General features: G+C 38.8%; 1 protein-coding gene across 2 annotated transcripts in view; it reads left to right on the top strand.

Annotated features, from left to right (window-relative positions):
• Positions 1–17,569: 17,569 nt before the first annotated feature.
• Positions 17,570–24,814, top strand: part of METTL9 (methyltransferase like 9) — a 67,671-nt gene continuing 60,426 nt past the window's right edge. Inside the window, exon 1 of one of the 2 annotated variants that reach the window (XM_043978171.1) lies at positions 17,570–17,651. In XM_043978171.1, coding sequence (XP_043834106.1) covers positions 17,598–17,651 — 54 coding nt within the window. In that variant the 5' untranslated portion in view covers positions 17,570–17,597. Of the gene's footprint in view, positions 17,652–24,423; positions 24,552–24,814 lie in introns of those variants that run through there. The other variant, XM_043978172.1, reaches the window with a different exon arrangement.

Genomic DNA, 24,814 nt, shown 5'->3' with positions numbered 1-24,814 from the left:
ACCACAACTTGTTTAGCCATTCCCCTATTGATGGGCATTCCCTCAATTTCCAATTCTTTGCCACCACAAAGAGAGCTTCTATAAATATTTTTGTGCATGTGGGTCCTTTTCCCTTCTCTATGGTCTCTTTGGGCACTATATATTAATCTTAACAGGTTTCATGGCTGCATGTCATCCTTTTATTCCAACCTGATTTACTCTATCACACTATTCCAAACCTTTTCTTCCCTCTCAAGCCCCCATACCACCTCCTGATCCTCTCTCAACAGAAGACCTTGCTTCCTATTTGTCTGAGAAAATGTTGGATTTTATCACCTTCATCTTTTTCTCTATTTCACATATCAAAACTCTTCAATATCAGGGCAGCTAGGTGGCGCAGTGGATAGAGCACTGGCCCTGGATTTAGGACGACCTGAGTTCAAATCTAGCCTCAGACACTTGACACTTACTCACTGGGTGACCCTGGGCAAGTCACTTAACCCTCATTGTCCTGCAAAAAAACCAAAAAACCAAACTCTTCAATGTCATTCCTCACTCTCTCCTCCTTTGCTCCAGTCTCTGGGAAAGAGAGAACTCTATTTCTTGCTAAGGACAACCCCTCTAACTCATGCCCTTGATCCCATTCCCTCCTGTCTCTGAGAAAGTGCTCTTTCTCTCTTTCATCTTCAGTCTCTTCTAATTCTTCGGCTTCTTCTGACTATAAACAAATCAAAATCTCCTTTGTCCTTATAAAACCTTCACTTGGCCCTTCCATTCCCTTGAGATAATATCCCCTATCTCTTTGTACTGCTCAGTTAAAACCTATCTCAAAGATTATCAATGATTTCAACTGATAAATCTTTTGACCTTTCCATTCTCATTGTTTGATCTCTCCAGTATTTGACCTTACTTCTGGATATTGTTCTCTCCATTGGCTTTTTTGATAATGCCCTCTCCTGTTTCTTCTCCCACCTGTTTGAGCACTCTGAGTTCCTTTGCCAGATTATCATCCAACTCTTCCCCACTAAAAATAGGTGTTCCCCAAGGCCCTGTCCTGGGAGAGAGGGAATGAGCATTTATAAACATGTACTATGTGGCAGGCACTGTGCTAAGCACTTTACAAAATACTACAAATATCATCTCATGTGATACAACAACCTTGTGAAGTAGCTGCTATTGTGATCCCCATTCTTTGGTTGAAAAAATTAAGGCAAATAGAAGTTTGAGTAACTTGGCCAGCATCACAAAGTCAGTAAGCATGAGACGAGATTTGAATTCAGGGCTTCCTGATTGAAGGTCCACACCCTATCTATTGTACTACCTAGCCTTCTCTTTTTCCAGATGATCTCATTAGTTTCCATGTGTTCCATTTATCCCTTCCAAAATCTATATATCCAGCCCTTATCTGTTTTGAAGTCCAGTTCTATATAACTATAAAGAATTGTTATTTTAGGTTTTTATGACCCCCATCTTTTAGCTAGAATTTTTTTTAAAAACCTTGGCACACACACTGGCTTCTGGGGCTCTGCAAATGGCAAGGTGCTCCACCCACTAGTTGTAGCTGTCGCTGTGGCACTAGCACCTCACATCATCACCACTCGCCGACACCCACATGGGCCTGGCAAAATTATAATGATTGGAAGCCTGGTGAGGACAGTCATGTGACTGTCAGAGCAGTCAGCCAATTGGCTGGGGGCTGTCTGGGGTCTGGTGGGAAGAAGGGAGGAGATTCGGCATTCTAGCTTGAAGCTGGAAGGCGACAGGATGCTGCTGTGTGTTCTCAACTGATTCCTGGGCAGTGGTGTTATTCAGGTTATATAATTTCCCTTTTCCCCATTTTATTTCCTTTCCCTTGATCCTACTGATCCTGTTTGTGTGTGTGTGTTTTTTAAAGTTCGTTCTTGTTAAATAAATCCTGCTCTGTTTTGAGGGAGGCTGCCGGTCTCCTTCCTTGCCCCAATATTGCGGCCAGCCACTTAGCTGACACTCCCCAATTAAAAATTGGTCCCCACAGTTTTGGTGAGTCAACCAGGATTTGATTAACCTAGCGATTTCTTTAACCTACCTCCCCTCTCCCTTATTTGGCCACAAGCCAACTAACCTGGGGGACCTTCTTGCCCCTCCCCCACTGCCCCCTTAGGCAATCTCCCTTGCTCTTAAAAAACCTTAGTGTTTATCTTGCTGGTCCTTTAGACTTTTCCTTGCATGATTTAAGTCCTGGAGACAATGTATATATTAAGAATTTTCAGCAGACCAGTGGGACCCAGCCTGCTTGGGAAGGACCTTTTCAGGTATTATTGACAACTCCTACTGCTATTAAAATTGGACAAAAAGAATCTTGGATTCATTGTTCCTAAATGAAGCCCACACCATTTGTGGGTAAAGTAATTTCAGATAAAACTCAACCAGCTTCTAAAGAGCAAAGAAACCAAATGAAGCACAGGGGTAATAGACAGTTCCAATTTGCAAGCATTATCACTCAATTGCAAACCCTGGGACTCAAACTCCATAAGGTATCAGGAGATGGAAATTGTCTTTTCAGAGCCCCCAGAGACCAGTTAGAAGGTCATTCAAGAAACCATCTCAAATACAGATAAGAAACTGCTAATTATATGCTCAGTCATAACGAAGACTTTGGGTCTTTTATAGAAACAGATATTCCCTTTGAAAAATATGTTGCTGATTTGAAAAAAGCTGGTACTTGTGCTGGGAGCGATGCCATTGTAGCCTTTGCCAAACAAAAAACAACTGAATGTAATCATTCACCAGTTGAATGAACCTCTATGGCAAATTTGTGGCACAGAAAAAGCCGATGCTAAAGAACTCCATATTTGCTACCATAACGGTCATTATGACAGCATTAGAAGAATCAGTGATGATTCAGAAACCCTTGCCACTTTGGCATGCAGAGAATTGGGGAACCAATTAAAAAATGTGATATACCCCATTATAAGCTCTTACTTTAAACAAGCTTTTCCTTCTACAGGTGAAGAACTTCTCCACCAAGAGCACATGGCTCTGTCTTCTAGAAAGTGTTATTGAACCTTATTGTTTGATTTATAAGACAATTAATGAACATATTGAATCTCACTGATGTTTTATTTCCTTTTGATAAATTGTTTATCATTTCAGTATCTGTTATTGTCATTGTACAAGATAGAGAATTCATGGACAAGATGATGTGGTTTACTTGCTTAATGAAGATTCTGTAATAATGTTTAATAATATCAGCCATTTACATTCATTTATCATTTGTATGTCATTGTGACTATGTATACTCTGGGTATGGTTTGGGATTATATATATATTTCAAATATATCCTAAGTTATGCAGTGTAGCATGCATTTTTACCATCATATTGTCTTTGGTGAAATTAATATGAGATTTATGATTTATGGAAACTTACCATTTCAGAGACTAATTGCTCTTACAGTGAGCTTGATGGAGATGGTTCAACTCCACATTGCAGGCCCTGGAGAGAATATATGTACAACAGGAGGAGAGACAGGTACATGTAAGATACCCTGATGGAGGCTGAGAGAACAGTCAAATACATTCAGGAAGTCCATAGCTTGTTTATGAGAGCAGCTATGTAGAGCACAATTGCTGGACATAGTCCAGTTTCTTCCTCTCTCACTCCAAAAATGGTCTGGTGTCATGTTAGCCTTAACACATGCATCTTGTTTAACTTAGCTTGGCTTTTCCACTCAATCTGGTGGCATGGTCAGAATCCATTCACCTGAGGCCTAGCACAATTATTAGATGTCTATGCACCATGAGATGTGGTATGGTAACCTTTCCATAACATTTTCAGGTGTCATCATGGACACATAACTAAATTTGGCCTTGATCCAGACATATAGTGGTAAAAAGTGTTAGTAATGTCATAACTGTCTCAGTTTTGTATTGTGTATGGATATAAGTATCCTCCAAAGGAGGGATTCCAACATGCTGTATATATCAAGTTTAAATTTGTTTTGTATATTTTGAAGAACTTTCATTATTTAATTTGAATATTTTTGGACAATGCTATGCTAAAGACTAATGAAAACCCAGCAGTTCCAGAGACAACCAGAATCCAGAGACAGCCAGAATTCAGACCAGAATCTAGTTCCCCTGATGACATCTGAACCCTCCTTTGAAGATAAGGTTTTAAGGACTTTAAATGGACATTTTTGGTTTTTTGTTTTTCCTTCTGTTACTATATACGTCATCTGTAATATGTATTTTCCCTTTCCTATATTATTATTAGTATATTGTTTGTTAGCATTGGTTATGATATTCTGTTATTTATTATTTATTTATTGTTTATTATTTATTGTTCCATCAAGGAAACACCCCGTGTTTCTTGATGAAACAAAGGGGGGAATGTAAAGAATTAATTGTTATTTGAGGTTTTTATGACCCCATCTTTTAGCTAGAATTTTTTTAAAAACCTTGGCACACACACTGGCCTCTGGGGCTCCACAGATGGCACAGTGCTCCACCCACTGGCTGTAGCTGTTGCTGTGGCACTAGCACCTCACATCATCACCATTTGCTAACACCTACATGGGCCTGGCAAAATTATAATGATTGGAAGCCTGGTGAGGGCAGTCATATGACTGTCAGAGCAGTCAGCTAATTGGCTGGGGGCTGTCTGGGGTCTGCTGGGAAGAAGGGAGGAGATTCGGCATTCTAGCTTGAAGCTGGAAGGCGACAGGATGCTGCTGTGTGTTCTCAGCTGATTCCTAGGCAGTGGTGTTATTCAGGTTGTATAATTTCTCTTTTCTCCATTTTATTTCCTTTCCCTTGATCCTACTGATGCCGTTTGTGTGTATGTGGTTTTTTTTAAGTTCGTTCTTGTTAAATAAATCCTGCTCTGTTTTGAGGGAGGCTGCCGGTCTCCTTCCTTGCCCCAATATTGCGGCAAGCCGCTTAGCTGACACTCCCCGATTAAAAATTGGTCCCTACATAACCAACTGCTTGTTAGACATCCTCTACCTGGTTGTCCCTTCAGCATATGGTCTTTTTTTAAAAAATATTTTATTGATGCTCTTTTTTTTTGAGGGGGGGGGCAATAAGGGTTAAGTGACTTGCCCAGGGTCACACAGCTAGTAAGTGTCAAGTGTCTGAGGCCGGATTTGAACTCAGGTCCTCCTGAATCCGGGGCCAGTGCTCTATCCACTGTGCCACCTAGCTGCCCCAGCATATGGTCTTAAATTGAACTCATTCTTTCCCTCCATACTCACTCTTCTATTTTGGTGGAAGGTGCCAATATTCTTCTAGTCACCTGGGTTCATAATCTTGGAGATAGTCTTTTTTTTTTTTTTTGTGGGGCAATGGGGGTTAAGTGACTTGCCCAGGGTCACACAGCTAGTAAGTGTGAAATGTCTGAGGCCGAATTTGAACTTAGGTACTCCTGACTCCAGGGCGGGTGCTTTATCCACTGTGCCACCTAGCTGTCCCCGAGATATTCTTTTTTAAAAAATAATATCCTGGGGCAGCTAGGTGGTGCAGTGGATAGAGCACCGGCCCTGGAGTCAGGAGTCTCTGAGTTCAAATCTGGCTTCAGACACTTAACACTTACTAGATGTGTGACCCTGGGCAAGTCACTTAACCCCAATTGCCTCACTAAAAAATATATATATATATATATATATATCCTTCCCTCCCCACTCCCTAAGGCAATAAGCAACCAGGTATAAGTTATACATGTGCAATTATTATATAAGAAAACTTGAATAAAAGGAAAAAACAAAAAAGAGTGAAAATAGCATGTTTCAGTCTGTTTTCAGTCAATATCAGTTCTTTCTTTGGAGATGGATAGTATGCTTCATCATTAGTCCTTTGGGGTTGTCTTGGATCATTGTATTGTTGAGAATAGTTGTCATTCACAGTTCTTCATTGTTGTTACTGTGTACAGCGTTCTCCTGGTTCTGCTCACTTCACTATATATCAGTTCATATAAGTAATCCTAGGCCTTTCTGAAATCATCCTGCTTGTCATTTCTTATAGCACAATAATATTCCATCACCATCATATAACCACAGCCTGTTTAGCCATTCCCTAATTGATGGACATTCCTTTGATTTCCAATTCTTAGCCACCACAAGAAGAACTGCTATAAATATTTTTGTACAAATAGGCCTTTTTCTCTTTTAGGGAAATGTCTTTGGGATATAAACCTAGCAGAGGTATTGCTGGATCAAAGGGTATGCACAGTTTTATAGCCCTTTGGGCATAGTTCCAAATTGCTCTCCAGAATGGTTGGATCTATTTCACAATTCCATCAACAATGGATTAGCATCCCATTTTTCCCACATCCCCTCGAACATCCAATATTTTCTTTCTTTGTTACATTTGCCACTCTGATAGATGTGAGGTGATACTGCGGAGTTGTTTTAATTTTTATTTATCTGATCAATAATGATCTAGAGCATTTTTTCACAAGACTATAGATAGCTTTGATTTCTTTGTCTGAAAACTGCCTTTCATATTCTTTGATCACTTTTCTGTTGGGGAATGACTTGTATTTTTACAAATTTGACTCAGTTCTTGTCTTTTCTTTCTCCTTTACTCCCCATATCCCTTCCGTTTATAAATTTTGTCCATTCTACCGCAACATCGCTCATATTCTTTCCCTTCTCTTTACCTACTGCAATTAACTTAGATCAGGCCCTCATCATTTCACCTGGACTATTGAAGTAGTTACCTAATTGTTCTCTCTTTTCGGGGAGACCCACATAAACAAAAATTTTGGGGGGTGCTCATTAATTTTTTTTTTGGTGAGGTAATTGGGGTTAAGTGACTTGCCCAGGGTCACACAGCTACTAAGCGTCAAGTGTCCGAGGCCAGATTTGAACTCAGGTACTCCTGAATCCAGGGCCAGTGCTCTATCCACTGCACCACCTAGCTGCCCCCAAGTGCTCATTAATTTTTAAGCATGTAAAGGGGTCCCGAGATCAAAAAGTCTGAGAACTGTTGGGATAAAGAACACTGAGTTCTGTCAAAGGATCCAAGTTCAAATCCTGATTTCTGTTACCACCTATGTAACCTTGGGAAAGTCATTTAATTTCCCTGGGTCTTCATTTCCTTATTTGTAAAATGCCAATGTTGGAAGAGATCGCCTCTGAGATCCATTCTAGCTCTAAATCTAGGGTCTTATGATCCCAGAAGCATGTAAGTTTCTATTTAGTTTTTGTATTTCCAGTGCCTAGCACAGGGCCATATGCACCAAGGCCCTTAATAAATGCTTGTTGACTTGAAATACAATGTGGTTGAGAATAAAAATATTCCTATCATATATGTTGCTACTTAGGGTAGAAAATGGAGAAATTCCAGCACAAGCATCTAACAGTGGGTAGAATGTTCTAAAAGGACCCCATTGTATTTGAAAACCGTGTAGGGATAGCTTAAATTTTTCTAAAGTTTATTCCATTCAATAAATATGATGAGCTTAGTAGATGTGGTAAAAATTACCCTTCATATACATCTCCCTGTGAAACTGAAGAGTTTCATGTAACTAACCTCAAGCAATTTGTCAGCTATTTATACATTGCAAGCAAATGTCTGTTTGAAAAGCAACAATTTTGGCCTCGATGTCATTTATCGTTTTGGCTGTAAAACTTTTTTTTTTCTCCTGGAGGGAGAACAGTCTGTTTAGTATTCAAAAGCAACAAACCATACTACAATTGGGGTTCCTGATCAAAACTGGATCAGAAAAAAAAAATGGAGAAAGTATCTGAGTCCTATTAGCTAAGGACAGAATATCCATTTGGCACAAATCCTACCAGTTTCTATTGCCTATTGACATCACATTTAAAGCATTGCTGAGAAACACTTTGAGTACTAAAAATTAATTATCTTAAAATTATGGAGCAGCTAGATGGCGCAGTGGATAAAGCACCGGCCTTGGATTCAGGAGGACCTGAGTTTCAAAGCTAGCCTCAGACACTTGACACTTAACTAGCTGTGTGACCCTGGGCAAGTTACTTAACCCTCATTGCCCTGCAAAAAAAAAACCACAAAAAACTAAACTTAAAATTAGATTTAGTAGCTTTTAAAATATAAGTGTCTGATCTCATCAACTTTCACAACCCAAACCAAAAAAGGGACAAAAATTTAGGAAAAATGTTGGGTAGTACATGTTTTTTACAGGGAAAATTTCAACTCCAACCTAACTCTAAAATGTTATCATTTGAGTTATCCCCATCGCCTACCTGGGAACTTTATATAAGCAGTAGACTTACTACCACTGTGACCTTAGAAGAAAGAACTTCATTTCCCTAGATCAATAAAATTAAATAAATTAAATTAAACCAATACATTTTAAAAATTATTAGTATTCTCATTTTTATGTCACATATATTTCTCAATGCTTCCCTTCCCTTCCCAGAGAGACACTCCCTATAACAAAGAGGGGGAAAAAGAGAAAAAATTCAGAAAAGCTAACACATCAAAAGTCTGAAATTAACTATAATGTTCCACACCTCTAGCCTCCTATCTCTGTGAAGAAAGAAAGAGGTACCTTCTCATACCCTTTCTTTGGGGCCCAGATTGATCATTACTATTTCAGAATATTCAATTTTGATTATCTTGTTATTGTCATTCTTTCCATTTACATTACTATAGTCATTGTATATCTTTTTCTGGTTCTGCTTACTTTACTTTGTATCAATTCATTTCTCTCCCCATACTTCTTTGTATTTATATTCATTATACAGTATTGTTTCTTATGATAGATAAATGAAGAAATAAATGAAGGAATGAATGAAAAAGCATTTATTAAGTGCTTACTATGTGCCAAGCACTGTGCTGGCATTGTAATTTTTTTTTTAAAGGAGATAGTTTCTGCTTTCAAGGAGCTCATACGCTAATTGGGGAAGATAACACATATTAAAAGAGTTCTGCTGCAGGGCAGGTGTCCTATCGTGTAGCTGTGATGCAGATGGAAATAAAAACTAAAAACCAAGTTCACGTGCAGATGTGACATCTCTGCTAGATGAGTCTTTGTCTCAGCTATGAATGGCTGAGGTCTTGATGGTCACTCCCAAAGGCTGTTCCTTGTTCCTCAGATATCAGTGCTGGGTTGGCTGCAAGGTCTGTCCTGGATTCTAGCCCCCAGATTCCTGTGATCCATTGTCCCAACCTTCCAAAAAACCCAGGGTCAGAGACTCCCTACCCTTCACCCAGAACTGAAAGAACAATCAAAAAGGCCTAGTTCTGAGGCCTATTTCTCAGGGCCATATGACCTCAGAAGGCACGGCCTGATCTCTCACCAGATGCTGTATGTGAAAGAATCATCAAATCAAGTAAAATAAAAGATGGCCAAAGTTCACTCATATCTTTTTGAAGGTTCCAATAGTTTTGGTCGCACAGCTAATCAAAAAATATTCTCCCCAATTATGTGGTTAGCCAACTGTAACCAGTTACAAAATGTCTATACATTTGCCAGTGTCCCCTGGGCACTTCCCTTACATGTTATTACAATTATCCTGGAAGCAAGCTCCCCAGCATTTTCCACATGGAGAGGTTAAATCAACTGAATAAGCAGATGGAGTCTGTGCCTTTGCCAGTCCCCAGTTACCTATAACACAGCACAACTTTATATTTTCTTTTCTTTTCTTTTTGTTGTTGTTGTTTTTTGGTTTTTGAGGGTAAGGTAATTGGGGTCAAGCAACTTGCCCAGGGTCACACAACTAGTAAGTGTCAAGTGTCTGAGGCCGAATTTGAACTAAGGTCCTCCTGAATCCAGGGCTGGTGCTCTATCCACTGTGCCATCTAGCTGCCCCTGTATTTTATTTTTTTTAAAATTTGGTTTTTGGGGCTGCTAGGAGGCACAGTGGATAGAGCACCAGCCCTGGATTCAGGAGGACCTGAGTTCAAATTCAGCCTCCGACACTTGACACTTACTAGTTGTGTGACCCTGGGCAAGTCACTTGACCCCAATTGCCTCACCAAAAAAAAAATTGTTTTTTTAATTTTTATTTTCAGTTCCAAATTTTCTCCCTCCATCCATTGAGTAGGCAAGAAACAACTTTATATTTTCAATACAAACTATAGCCTTAAATACATTATAGATTCAAAAGGAGATTTTAGCATATGAGTAACAAATTATAAAAGACAGTACTATAGGGGGCAGCTAGGTGGCGCAGTGGATAATGCACTGGTCTTGGATTCAGGAGGACCTGAGTTCAGATCCAGCCTCAGACACTTGACACTTACTAGCTGTGTGACCCTGGGCAAGTCACTTAACCCCTATTGCCCTGGAAAAAAAAAAAAGACAGTACTATAAAGTTACATGGGGGAAGGGGACAAAAATCATTACTTCAAAAGACCAATAAACACGGGAAAGAACAATTAAAAAGCCACTGCCTGGGGGAGAAAAAGGAAAGGAATTTAGCTGTAGTAGATTTTAAATGAAATGGAAGGATCTTCAAGTGCTAAGATACTGAAAACATTTCTAGATGTTAGTAGTTATGAAAGAAGCTCATGATCTCACAGTGATGAGCCTGAAAATATTAGACAAACTGTTGATGATTTGTTTTTAAGAAAATTTTTAGCTCCTTTTATGTAACCCCCTTTCCAAACAGAATAGAATACACTAGCTTGTCCAACTTTATTAGTACTGCAAGTCAAACTTGGTATTAGTAGAAACATAATAATAATAGCTAGTATTTATATAGAAGATCTTTAAGGTTTGTAGAGCAATTTACATATATTATCTCATATAGTTCTCACAACAACTCTGTGAAGTAGGCAATATTATCCTCACTTTACAAAATGGTGAAACTGAGCCTAAGAGAAATGATCTGACTAGCCCCAGGATACACAGCTTGTAGTGTCTGTGGTGGGATTCAAATACAGGTTTTCCTGACTCTGAGTCTTCTCTATCTCTATCATTTTACAAGTCATTTCCAATTGTTTTGTTGTTCTTTCCATTGATTTTGTTGTACTTATAGTTTATATTGTTTTTCTGGCTCTGCTTACTTCACTTTGCATCAATTCATATGTCTTCCCATGTTTCTCTGTATTCATGTTTGTCATTTCTTGTAACATAGTAATATTTGTTTAGCCATTCCCCAATTGATAGACATCTACTTAGGTATCTTGGGAAAATGGTGGTTCTTGTATATTCCTCTGTAAAGAATCACACTCTCAAACACAGTCCAATTAGGATTAAAATGGTATTTTATTTGGCACTAGAAAAAGTGACCAAGGGACAAGTAAAAGACTTCACCCTTGGGGAGGAGGTGAATTAGAAACATCATCTTCCCAGAAAAGAAGGAAGGCAAAAAAGCTTTTATAGAGGATAGATGGGCTGACCACCTGAAAATGGAAAGTTCCTTTTTGGGGTGGTATGGGGAAAGCTTGGTTGTTTGTCATATTACTGAGAGTCAGGGGGATTTTTTTTTTTTGAATGATGGTCCTGACCTCTAGAGTTATCTTTTTCCTAGCTCTGGTCAGGTAGTAGCCACCTAGTAGTCACCTAAGTGACTTTCCTGCTATAGAATTTTATCTTCCCTTACTTCTTAGATGTATCTGTCCTGATATCTAGTTGGTCAATCTAAACTTTAATAATCCCTTTGTGAGGAAATGGGGATTGGTGGTCTCTCAATCCAGACCTGTTTGAGGAAAAAGGTCTCCCCCCCACAAAAACAAAATCACATGGTTCAGGGAAACCTAGGACTGGTCTCAATTAGGTCTGCTCCTGAGCTTTGTCCAAATAAGGGAAGAATTGAAGAATTGTCCCTGTATCACCTCCCACCTTGACTATAAAATATTGCATTCTGATTAACTAGTTTTTGCACATAGATTGTAACCCTTGAGTAATCGGGCCAATGATGAAAAAGGGAAGGGTCCATTTGCTTTAGGGACTAAGGGATAAAAGGGGCCTGTGAGCCTCCATTTTTTGGACACCCACCAGCTGCACACAGGGTTCCCCATTCTTGTGAGAATGACAATAAGTGAGCCTTTGACACATCACCACCACTGAGTTCCAAAAATTTATTGTTGGAGTCATTTTCCTCACACCCTTGATTCCTCAATATGTCTGTCCTGTTATCTGGTAATCTTTGGTTTTGCTTCTCACAGGAGAAACTTCTGATTTATCCTAAGCCCATGTCAAGTACCACAAAAAGTAATGTTATCAATGTTTTGATATCTATGGAGACTTTTTTTGGTCAATGACCTCCTTCGGGTACACACCTGGCAGTGGAAGCTGTGGTCAAAGGGTATGGACTTTTTTTATCATTTTATTTGTATAATTCTGTTGAAGCAGACTAATACACACATGTCATTAAAAAATATATTTTTAAGTGTTTTAAAATCTGTCCCAGTGAGGAGAATTTTGAATAACATGAAAGGGAAATCTTATCAGTTTTTCTTTAACTATCAAATCCAAAACAATGACCTTGCTCCCCTTTCTTCAAATTAGTCCAAGAAAGGACTCCTTGATGAAGTACCAAAGTCTGGAATGATCCACTTTGACTAGATTAGGGTAATGATTAGAATAAGAGAAGGAAAAAGTCCCTTTGATTACTTCATTTAATTGTAGTATCTCTTGAATTTACCTTTAACCTGCTTGAAAGGAAAATACTAAAAGAGAATGATCAAAGAAAGAATGAATAGTTTTAGAAAAATGATTTTACAAGGGTATGCTGAAAGTTAAGTGACCATTGTTCTGTTCGATGAGGCAAAATGTTCATGGAACTTTTACTTTGATTGCTATAATTATGTTTTAGCTTACGGAAGGATTTTGTTGTTCTAAGGATATCATAAATGGTTTGTTAAAGAGAGATTGTCAGAGTTGTGGCGTATCTCTGTCCATCTTTGTTTCTCTCCCATTCTAAGGAAAAATGCTTATGACAATAATTTAAATTAATAAAATTTTCTTCTGGCAAGCTAATATGTAAAACACAAAGTACAGAATTTTCCTCCATGATTCCAAATTGCTTTTCACAATGGTTGTTCCAATTCACAGCTACTGTGCCTATCTTTCTACAATCTATAATTCATTAATAATTCCTATGTTTTGTCATCTTTACTAGTTTTCTCAGCGTAAGGGTTGTTTTGACTTGCATTGTTCTTGCTTAGAGCACTTTCTGTATGGTTGTTAATAGTTTATAAATCTTTTGAGAACTATTTGCTCATATCTTTTTTTAATCATAAAAGTATTTTGGGGCAGCGAGGTGGCGTAGTGGATAAAGTGCTGGCCCTGGATTCAGGAGGACCTGAGTTCAAATATGGCCTCAGACACTTGACACTTACTAGCTGTGTGACCCTGGGCAAGTCACTTAACCCTCATTGCCCCGCAAAAAGAAAAACAAACAAAAAAAAGTATTTTATTATTTTCTAGTTACATGTAGAGATAGTTTTCAACATTTGTTGGGGGTTTTTTTGTTTGTTTTGTTATGTTTTGTTTTGTTTTGCTGGGCAATGGGGGTTAAGTGACTTGCCCAGGGTCACACAGCTAGTAAGTCAAGTGTCTGAGGCCGGATTTGAACTCAGGTACTCCTGAATCCAGGGTCGGTGCTTTATCCATTGCGCCACCTAGCCGCCCCCAACATTTGTTTTTATAAGATTTCTAGTTCCAAATTTTTCCCCCTCCTTCCCTTCCCTCCCCACTCCCCAAGACAGCAGGCAATCTGATATAGGTTATATATGTAAACATATTTCTGCATTAGTCATATTGTGAAAGAAGAATCAGAACAAAAGGGAAAAACCTTAAAAAAACAAAAACAAAACCAAAAAAAAAGTAGAAACAATATGGTTCAATCTGCATCCAGATTCCACAGTTCTTTTTTCTGTTATGGCTAAGTTAAAAATTTCTTAGTCTCAGAAAACAATTTACATTCATAGTCTCTGGGACTCTTCAGATATAGGATAAGAGGTTGAAAGTTATCTTAAATTATTTGGTACTTATTGAATGCCTATAGTATATCAGATATACCCTCCATAAGTTCCTGTTTAGAAGCCCCATCAAGGTAGATAACTCTGGGTTCTCAAATGCTATGCAATAACAGTGGCACATTGATGAAAAACAGGGCAGAAACCACTAAAAAGCGCTATTTTTAGACCCTTTATAAACAGGAATTTGGTTATTGGTTCTTTACACTTGAGCACCTTTTTCAATGACCAACACATGGATATACAACTGGAGGAAATTATTATGTTACTTTTAACATTGTCACAATAAGTAAAACCAGAAGTAAGTTGCAGCTAAATGGCTCACAATTTCTCCTTAGAAAGGCAAGTAAAGAAGTGGGAAGTAGGGATAACTAGGTGGCACAGTAGATAAAGCACTGGTCTTGGATTCAGGAGGACCTGAGTTCAAATTTGGCCTCAGACACTTGACACTAACTGGCTGTGTGACCTCAGGCAAGTCACTTAACCCTCATTGCCCTGCAAAAAACAAAAACAAAAAACCCAAAAGATTCAGGGTCTTCTCAAGCTATATACCAAACCAATGTCAGTAAGGAAAAGTGAGGAGGAGAGTCAGGTAGAAGAGGGCAATGAGAGGTATACATATAAGAATAATAATAATTATCTAGCATTTATATAGCATTTACAGTTTACGAGGGCAGCTAGGTGGCACAGTGAATAGAGTGCCAGGCCTAGAGTCAGGAACATCTGAGTTCAAATATGACCCCAGACAGTACTGATGTGGGATTTGGGGTCAAATTGATCGTGAGTCATCCCAAAAGAATTACAAGACTCAGTGACTCAGTTTCCCAAGTTTTATAGCAATACTGTGAGTGAACACAGGGAGAGAACCAGAATAGTGGAAAGGTATCTCTTGAATAATAAAAGAAAAGACAGTTATATTTATAGTATAGATAAATTGATTTATCAGTCTCATTATAATAATCTCCTCCTTTAGGAGGTACAAGGGAGGGCCTGTCCTACTCATTATAATATTCTCTACCTTGGGGAGTGTGAAAATATTTTTGATGACTAGGGCTGATTTGGGGGGACTACTTTGACTGGTGGACTAATCTGGGGACTTTTGACTATTTGGCTATCTGACTGCGTTTAATTTAATATGGGCCGTTTATAAAGTTCCACCACACTGCTCCACTCCCAGATTGATAAGCAAAATATTAAGAAGCCTCTTAAACTAAATAATCAAAGCAGAGTTTATTTATGAGATACTATTTAAAATTAAGAATACTGGGAAATAAAATGTACAACCTGACTGCATTGCGGGTGTGTCTCTTTCCACTGTCTCTTTCAAACTTCTTTAATACAATAAGGGCCTTAGTTGCTGCTTGCCTTAGGGCACTCACTCAGGTACTTTATTCTAACTCCAAGCCCCTTTCACTTTTGTAAATCCCCCTGCTTCTAACTTTCCTCTCCTTACTGCCACCACTGAACCCCTGTGTCTCTCTCACCGACCTTCTGTCTGTCTGCTCCATCAGTCTGCCCTTCGCCTCTCTTTTCTCTGCTCCTAGTCCTTCTCATCTTCTCCTGTGTCCTTGTAGCTCCATCTGTCTTCTCCAACCTTTGCCGTCTCCTCAGCAGCCTCTTGACCTCTTCTTGTCCGTCAGCCTTTCTTCCTTGCTCCTAGTCCTGCGTTACTGTTCCTCTCGTCCCCCGCCTCCTTGTCCGAACCTCTTCTCCACCTCTCTCTCCACCTCCTTGTCCGCCCTCCTGAGTCTAACCCCCAGGTCTATATATACCTTTTCTTCTCTCCACTCAAATCTCGGGGCTTCTTGCGCCCCCACAGACCAAGCTAATCTGCCAGCCAGGGCTGCGGCTGGTGGGGCTGGGGGGGTGATGGTGTGCTTCAGCCTCACGTGCCTCAGCACAGGCTATCCAGGATCTTTCGGATAGCTCTGCTCAGGTGGGAGGGAGCTGGGGGCTTTCCCCACGGGTCTTTTTTGCTCAGCTGAAGCAGAGGGAGAGGGGTACCAGCACCTCCCACACAGAAGGGACCCTGAGAGCCTAAGGCTTTCTAATCTCAGCCTAACGGTAGGGTCCCCAAATCAAAATAAATTTCCACAGGAGGTACAGGGGAGGGCTTATCCTAATTTGGAGTTTCTGGGGTCCTAAGCCAACCCCTGAGGTGGGTACCTTTTTCAGTGGAGGTGTGTTTTGGGGGTTTACACGTCATAAGGTGAATCTGGGGACAAATTTGGCCTTTTCTGCACATGTCTCTTTCTGATTCCCATGGCTAGTTTCACATTTTTCATTAGAATTTCTATAGCCTTGTCATTTCCTTTATTATTATATGACCTTATACTTTATGGTCCCGTTATGGGTACTGATTTATGTAGGTACAGAAGCCTAGCATCCTGACTTGTAAGTTATCCATTAACTGGGGTCTGAATCCCTCTTAGAGCTAATATCTGAATTAAAGCTTGGGTCTTAGGTTTTTCCGTTAACCCCTTTTTTTTGCCTCCTACATCAGTACTAGCCTTGTAACCCTGGGAAAGTCACTTAACTCTGTTTGCTTCAGTTTCCACATCTGTAAAAGAAGCTGAAAAAGAAAATGGAAAACTGCTCCAGTACCTTTGCCAAGAAAACCCCAAAAGAGGTCACAAAGAGTTAGATACAACTGAAAAACAATAATTTAAAACTTACAAAGCATTTTACAAATGTCAGCACAACAACCATTTCAGATAGGTGTTATAATATTTTATTTTTACAGGGGATAATAGTTGAGGAATAGGGAATATAAATGAGGAAATTGAAACAGAGTAGAAAATGTCTGAGGCCAAATTTGAATTTAGGACTTCTTGACTCCAATGTACCATTTAGTAGCCTACATATTTAACATTTACATAACATTTAAAACTTTTAAGATATTTTCTTAAGAAAACCCCTGTGGGAAAAGAATTGTTAATATCACTTAATCCTAGAAAGAATGCTGGTTCTGGAGTCTGAGGTCTTGATTCAAACCTACTTCCTACCTATATGACCTGGGGCAAATCATTTAACCTCCTTGGGCCTCAAATTCCTTATCTGTCAAATGAAGTCTGATCCAGATGACCTTTGAGTTCTCATCTAGTTCTAGAGTTTTAACACCTAAGGATTTGGATTCAGAGAAGATAAGTAATTCATTCCCAGGGTAAATAGCAGAACTAGGGTAGCTAGATAGTGCAGTGGATAGAGCTCTGGACATGAAGTCAGGAAGACTCATCTTCCTGAATTCAAGTCTGGCCCCAGACACTTACTAGCTGTGTGACACCGGGGCAAGACCCTATTTGCCTCAGTTTCCTCATCTGTAAAGTGAGCTGGAGAAGGAAATGACAAACCACTCCAATATCTTTGCCAAGAAAAGCCCAAATGGGGTCACAGAGAGTCAGACACCACTGAAAACTGACTAAATAACAACAAAAAGGAATCACAAGGTCTTCTGATTTTAAATCTTGTGATCTTTCACTATATCAACTTGCCTCTGACTGAATTCCAGGAAAATGACTTTATTATCCTTGAGTTTTTATGTAATCTTTGTCTTTTTGCCTGCCATTACTGTGGATATTGGAGATTTGATTGTACATAACAGCCTTTCTAGTCATTGAGGTCAGGGGGCAGTCCTCGAGGTCACTTTAAACTGTTTTTACTCCTGCTAGCTTCCTTCCTCATCATTTATGATTGAGAAGACTCTGAGAAGAGGTAGCAAGACTTCCTTGATGGAGCAAGAAACTGAAAATAAGTTTATCAGATTCTCCAGGCTCGTTACAAAGGTCTGCAAATCATTTCCTTTTGCTGTACTTTTTTTTCCTTGCTTTATATTTGTAGGTAATGTACATGAAGTGTTTTTTAACATTATTATGAGGTATTTCTAAATATCTGGATAGTCTGGGTGGCTCAGTCTCAATTCAGTGCTCATCTATAAATTAGCCATTTCTTTGAGATTCTGGACCTTTTGACAGTCCTAAGGTACAGAAACATAGTATGGATTCTCTGATCATCTGGCACATTTTTCTGTAATGTAGTATTGCTTTACAGTTAAGCAAGCTACCTCTAGAATGAGGGAGGGAGAAAAGAGGAACGGAAAGGGATACTTCTTTGTCAACTTTGGCTTATTTGCCCTCAGTAACTAGATTTTTATCCAGTCTTACTAGTTTCTCTCATTTTGACCTTTTGGGATAGAGTGATTAGGTCTGTGTTAACTAACTCCCAGGAGACAGATTGACATAGTAAACAAACTAATTAGTTTGTACTTGGCGCTTTAATTCCATCTGGATAATTTGGAATTGCTTCATTAGATGGCTCTTTGATTATAAAAAAATTAAGGAATAGAATCTAACTACTGATTTGGTTAGGAGATGGTGACAGTGATATTCTCCACAGAAATGAAAGTATAGTAGTTTACTAGGATAGCCTATTATGACATTAAGTAATCAGATGTTCCTTGCACAATACAAACCTAATTCTTATGAAAGGAGACAGACTAGAGGGCAGAAAGGAGACATAGTGGATAGAACACAGGCCCTGGAAATAGGAGAACCTGAGTTCAAATGTTGTTCAGACACTTACTAGCTGTGTGACCCTGAGCAACTTAACTTTGATTGACTCCAAAATTAAAAAAAAAAAAAAGGAGGGGAACAGACTGACAGACTTGGAGACTAAATAATCTTGACTTTTCTTTTTTTGGTGGGGTAATGGGGGTTAAGTGACTTGCCCAAGTTCACAGAGCTAGTAAGTGTCAACTGTCTAGATTTGAACTCAGGTCCTCCTGAATCCAAGGCCAGTGCTTTATCCACTGCACCACCTAGCTGGCCCCCCCAAGACTAAATAATCTTATCAATAAGACAAATTTGGTTGTCATAGTAGAAACACTTCACTGCATATCACTTACTCTTATAACCAGGAAAGAATATGGGTGTCCCAGGTAAGAGTAAAAGGAGTATTTCAATTTTTTAAATATTTTTTTCTATTATCAAGCATTTGTTTTTTTCTTTTCCCCTCACTTCGCCTATCCATTTAAAAAAAAAAAGAAGGAAGACAGAAATACAGAAGTTTTGTATCATAAAGACATAATTAGGGGCAGCTAAGTGGCACAGTGGATAGAACACTGGCCCTGGAGTCAGGAGGACCTGAGTTCAAATCCAGCCTCAGACACTTGATACTTACTAGCTGTGTGACCTTGGGCAAGTCCCTTAACCCCAATTGCCTAAAAAAAAAAAAAGACATAATCAAGAAAGACAAATTCCTGCATTGGTCACATCCCAAACTGTATACCTTATTCTGCATATTAGTCTATCATTTCTCTGTCATGAGGTGGGCAACATCCTTCTTGATCAGTCATATAGAATAATAGTTGAATACTTATTTGTTAAGAGTTCTTAAGTCTTTTATAATCATTCAATTTTAAAATGTCGATGTTGTGGTTTAAATTGTTCTAGTCTGTTCTGTTATTGTTTTTCTGCATTTTTGTTAGGTTTATATGTTTTAATATATGTTTGATTTTTGTAAAGGTGTCATGAACAGCTAAGAAATATTTGGACTTCTTTCTAGTCATTCAATAATCAACAGATATTTATCATATCTAACTTTTCTAAAATTCTATTCTAACATCTTTTTTGCTTATTTTTTGGTTAGATCTGTTTAGCTCTAGGGATGGGCATATTAAGGATCTCACTGTTATAATTTTATTAGCTTTTCCTTTATGTATTTAGATGTTATGCCATTTAGTGTCTATATTTTAAGTATTGAATTCCAGCAAAATGTTATTTCCCTGTTTATCTCTTTTAAAGCTATTTTTGTTGTTACCTTGTCTAAAAATAATTGTTGCCCCTTTTTTCAGTTTAGTTTTAGCATAATAGATTTTGCTCTAGCCTCTTATCTTTTTTTTTTTGGGGGGTGAGGCAATGAGGGTTAAGTGACTTGCCTAGGGTCACATAGCTAGTAAGTGTCAAGTGTCTGAGGCCATATTTGAAATCAGGTCCTCCTGTCTCCAGGGCTGGTGCTTTATCCACTATGCCACCTAGCTGCCCCTCTAGCCTCTTATCTTAATTCTGTGTGAATCCTTATGTTTCAAGTGTATTTCTTGTAAATAAGAGTGTCATATTCTGCTTTTTAAACCATTATGTTCACTTTTATTTTGTGAGTTCATTCTACAATTCACAATTATGATAGTTAATTGAGTATTTTCTCCATCCTTATTCTCTTAAACTTTTTCCTTTCTTTGTTCCCTATCCCTTCTTTATTTTAGATTTTTACCCTTTGTTTCTTTCCTTTTAACTCTCTTCATTAGTCCCTCTCTAAGCTTCTAGATTTGTTTTGCTTATGATTAATCGGTCCTTGAACCTGTGCTTTCATAAATCCTCATTTTTCTCTCTTCCTGATCTCTTCCATATCTATGCTGAGTTGAATGTATTTCTATCAGTGCTTGAACTTGTGCTTTCTCATAAGTCCCCATTTTTCTCTCTTCCTGATCCCTCCCGTATCTATGCTGAGTTGATTGTATTTCTATACCAAACCTTTTATGTAGGGGTGTGTGTGTGCTCTGCTCTTTTTAACTAATTCTCATGAAAATGAAGTTCAAATGATGTTTTCTTCCACATTTGTATAAACTTTTTTTTTTTTGGTGAGGCAATTGGGGTTAAGTGACTTGCCCAGGGTCATATAGCTAGTAAGTGTTAAGTGTCTGAGGTCGGATTTGAACTCAGGTCCTCCTGACTCCAGGGCCAGTGTTCTATCCACTGCACCACCAAACTGCCCACACATTTGTATAAACTTTTACCTGAGCACTTCAATTAAATGAGATAATAAGTTTCTCCAAGCATATGCCATTTTCTCTTCCAGTTCAACATTCCCTACTTTTCTTTCTTATTTCATAATTGTCAAAACAGAACAAAAACAGCTTCTAGGCCCTCTCAATTGACTCCATCACCCGTGATGACAGGAAGGTTCTAAAAGGACCTTTATATCACACCCTTTCCCATTAGAATATAAACAGTTATAAAGTCCCTTATAATTATCCATTTGTGTTTACCTTTTAATCTTTCTCTTGATTCCTGTATTAGTATTTCAAAGTTCCTACTCTGATCTAGTCTTTTCTTAAGTAATTCTTGGAAGAATTCTCTATTTGAAGATTCATTTTTCCCCTTGTAGTATTATATCCAGTTTTTCTTAGAAAGCTATTCTTGGTTTGTAGGCCTATATCTTTTGCCTTTTGGAATATTGCATTCCATGTTCTCTGCTCCTTTAAAATGGTAGCTCCTAAATTTGGTATGATCCAAAATGTGATTCTTGAATTCTTTCTGGTTGCTTTCACTACCTTTTTCTTTGACCTGAAAGCACTGCATTTAGGCAGTGACATTACTGGGAGTTTTCATTTGGGAGTTTCATCTTGCAAGTGATCAATGGATTCTTTCTATTTTCATTCTGCCTTATTGTTCTGTTTGGTCAGTTTTCTTCTATGATTTCTTGAAATATATCATATTTTTGGTCATAGCTTTCAGGTAGCCCGTTGATTCATAAATTATCTTTCTTTAATTTGTTTTCCAAATCAATTGTTTTTTAAATGAAGATAACTCTCTTCTTTTTTTTCAATCTTTTCAATATTTCTTGTTGTTTCCTAGAGTATTTAACTTCTATTTGGTAAATTCTAATTTTTTAGGGGAGTCTGTTATTGAATAAGGTTTTATACCTCTTCTGTTAAACTGTTATCATCTTTCAAAATCTTTCTTCCATGGCTCACATTTCTTTTCTATTTTTTTCTCTTGCTTTCATTTAATTTATATAATTTTAAAACTCTCTCTTCTAGGAATTCTAATTGATCTTTTAGCCAAGCTGTATTTTTCTTTGATGCTTTGCTTATAGGTGTTTTTGAGTTATTCTTCTCTTCTGGGTTTGTGTTTTAGACATCTCTGATGTCATAATTGTTATTTCATTTTTTTGTTGTTGTTTACTCATTTTTTTTTTTTGTAAGGCAGTGGGGATTAAGTGACTTGCCCAGGGTCACACAGCTAGTGTCAAGTGTCTGAGGCCAGATTAGAACTCAGGTCCTCCTGAATCCAGGGCCAGTGCTCTATCCACTGCGCCACCTAGCTGCCCCCTGTTTACTCATTTTTGGTACTGATGTGTTTGTTACTCCTCTCTTGGAAGCCAGTCCTAGATTAACCTTTTTAAGGGCCTTACCTCAGGGGCCTTTCTTTTGCCTCCTGACTTTCCTTGGCCTTTGCTTGGACTCCTGTTTTCTCAGGGCCTTTAGTCTGGCCTTTCCTTTGTCCCAGAAACTGAGGTTTCACCTTCCTCTGGGGTTTACCTTTAGTTTGGGGAGAGGAGCTTTTCTTTAATTACCCCCTTCTCCAAGGTAGCTTCTCCTCTGATTATGGGGAAGATTGAGGAGTTTTCTTCTAATTAATGGTCAAATATGAGGTCTTCTCTCTTATTAAGAACCTTTTCTTCTACAATCAGCTAAGGCCCTCCCTTTTCCTTTCTTTTCCCCAAGTAACCAGCACTGAGAATTTTTTCTTTCCATTTAAATACTGAAGCCCTTCACTTCATAGTGTAAAACAAAGCTTCATAAATTGTGGGTTGGAACTCTAAATGGGATTGTGTAACTGAATGTGGAAGTCAAGAAAAATTTGGCAGTAAATGTTTGATTTGTATACCTAGTTTATATACCTATATATCTGGGGTCACATAAACATTTTTTGGGCAAAAGGGGGTCACATGTGGAAAAAGTTTAAGAAGTCCTGGTGTAGTGGATCCCCTAAGAGATCCATGTCTTGTCAAGTCCTGTAGTTGTAGGAGAGAGCTAAGCTTCACTACTTCCCTTTCCTCCACCATCTTGGTCTTCTATTATTACATTTATTTTTAGTTGAAATTAAATGTATTTTTAACTAAAGCTAAATATTAGTTTTTAGGCCAGCTAGGAGTCTAAGTGGATAGAGCACCAGGCCTGGAGTCAGGAAGACTCATGTTCCTGAGTTCAAATCTGGCCTCAAACAAGTACTAGCTGTGTGACCCTGAAGAGTCCCTTAACCCCTATTTGCCTGAGTTCCTCATCTGTAAAATAGGAATACAGTGGAAAAGGAAATGCCAAGCCACTCCAGTATCTTTGCCAAGAAACCCCCATAGACAAGTCCATGAGGTCATGAAGAGTTGGACACTACTAACAACAAACTATTAAATAGGACAGTGTTTTCAAAAACTTGGAAAGGTATTATTAAAGTGAGAAGAAAAATTTCACAACCTACCAAAATTGGGGTACCTCTCCTGATAGTGAGGTAATAAAAGGGCAGAATGAGACATATTTTTGGACTTGGCCAATGCAAGAACTTGTTTTGCTTATGTGTATTTTTTATGAGGACTTAGTTTTTCTTTTTCTTTTTTCCCCGATGGAGGGAGTAATATAGAAGGAAAGGAAAAGAAATTTTTATTTGAAAAAAAGTTTTTTAAAAGAGCTGTAGTAGTATTGTAGAGATACTGTATTGTGGGGAGAACTTTATACTAGTAGTTTGTGTGTGTGTGTGTTTTTTAAATCATAAAAGTATTTTATTGTTTTCCATTTACATGCAAGGATAGTTTTCAACATTTGTTTTCATAAGATTTTTAGTTCAAATTTTTCTCCCTCCCTCCTTTCCCTCCCCAAGACAGAAAGAAATCTGATTATAGGTTTATATATGTACAATCACATTAAACATATTTCTGCATTAGTCATGCTGTGAAAGAAGAATCAAGAGCAAAAAGGAAAAACCAACAAAAAACAATAGCAATAGTATGGTTCAATCTGCATCTAGATTCCATAATTCCTTTTTTTTCTGGATTTGGAGAGCATTTCCCATCATGAATCCTTTGGAACTCTCGGACCATTGTATTGCTGAGAAGAGTCAAGTCCATCACAGTTGATCAACACACAATGTTGTTGATACTGTGTACAATGTTCTCCTGGTTCTGCTCATCTCACTCAGCATCAGTTCATGTAAGTCCTTCTAGGTTTCTCTGAAATCTGCCTGTTCATCGTTTCTTACAGCACAATAGTATTCCATTACATTCACATACCAGAACTTGTTCAGCCATTCCCCAGTTGATGGGCATCCCCTCAATTTCCAATTCCTTGCCACCGTAAAAAGAGCAGCTAAAAATAACTTTGTACATGAATACACAGGACTATTACACACACACACACACACACACACACACACACATTGAATGAAAGAGGGATGTGGATACATACACCGGACCATCACACACACACAGCCACCACACCCACCACACCCCTGCGGTTCAAGTGACAAGCATCAAAACACCCTGGTTTTCTCTTTTTATCCTCAAATACCCTGGCAGGTTCAGTACCTGGGAAACCATACATAACCCAAAGTTTCCCAGTTTGGAGGGCATCTTTAAACTTCAAGTGGAGAGAGCAGATCTTTATAATGCAGCACTTGGCTGCTCCAGAACCTGATTTTCAAGCCCTGGCCAGCCTCCATGAAACGTCGTGACAGAGATAGGTCAGGGCAGTCGTACCACCCCTCCCATGTGCCAACCCGATATTCCGTGTGCCAACCTGAAGAAACTTAAGGGCGGGAGGGTGAAAGCTTTGGTTTATTTGGCACCCGGACTGAGAAAACCAAGCAGCAAGGAGTAGAAGCAGGCGACTATCCTAAGAGCAGATGAACAAGAACAAGGCAAGTTGAAAAGCTCGGTCCAGGGGACAGACCAGCGCCTAAAATCCCGGGGCCAGGCTGGGCCATGCAAGGGAAAGTGGGGGCGGTGCTGCCCTTGCCTCTGCTGCGGTTTCTGGGGGGCTCGGGAGCTAATATTGCTGCCTTTGCCGAGGAGGAAGTGAAAAGGACTGGAAGACTATTGTGTCTTGGGGAGCCGACAACCCAAGCTGAGGACCGCTAGGGCCCATTGTGTCGGAGCCGCGGAGGAAGGAAGGCAGGCGCGC

This window comes from Dromiciops gliroides, chromosome 1 (assembly GCF_019393635.1).
Source record: "Dromiciops gliroides isolate mDroGli1 chromosome 1, mDroGli1.pri, whole genome shotgun sequence".
Taxonomy (NCBI): domain Eukaryota; kingdom Metazoa; phylum Chordata; class Mammalia; order Microbiotheria; family Microbiotheriidae; genus Dromiciops; species Dromiciops gliroides.
The sequence above is the reverse complement of the archived record's forward strand: the minus strand, read 5'-3'. Positions and strand labels throughout refer to the sequence as shown.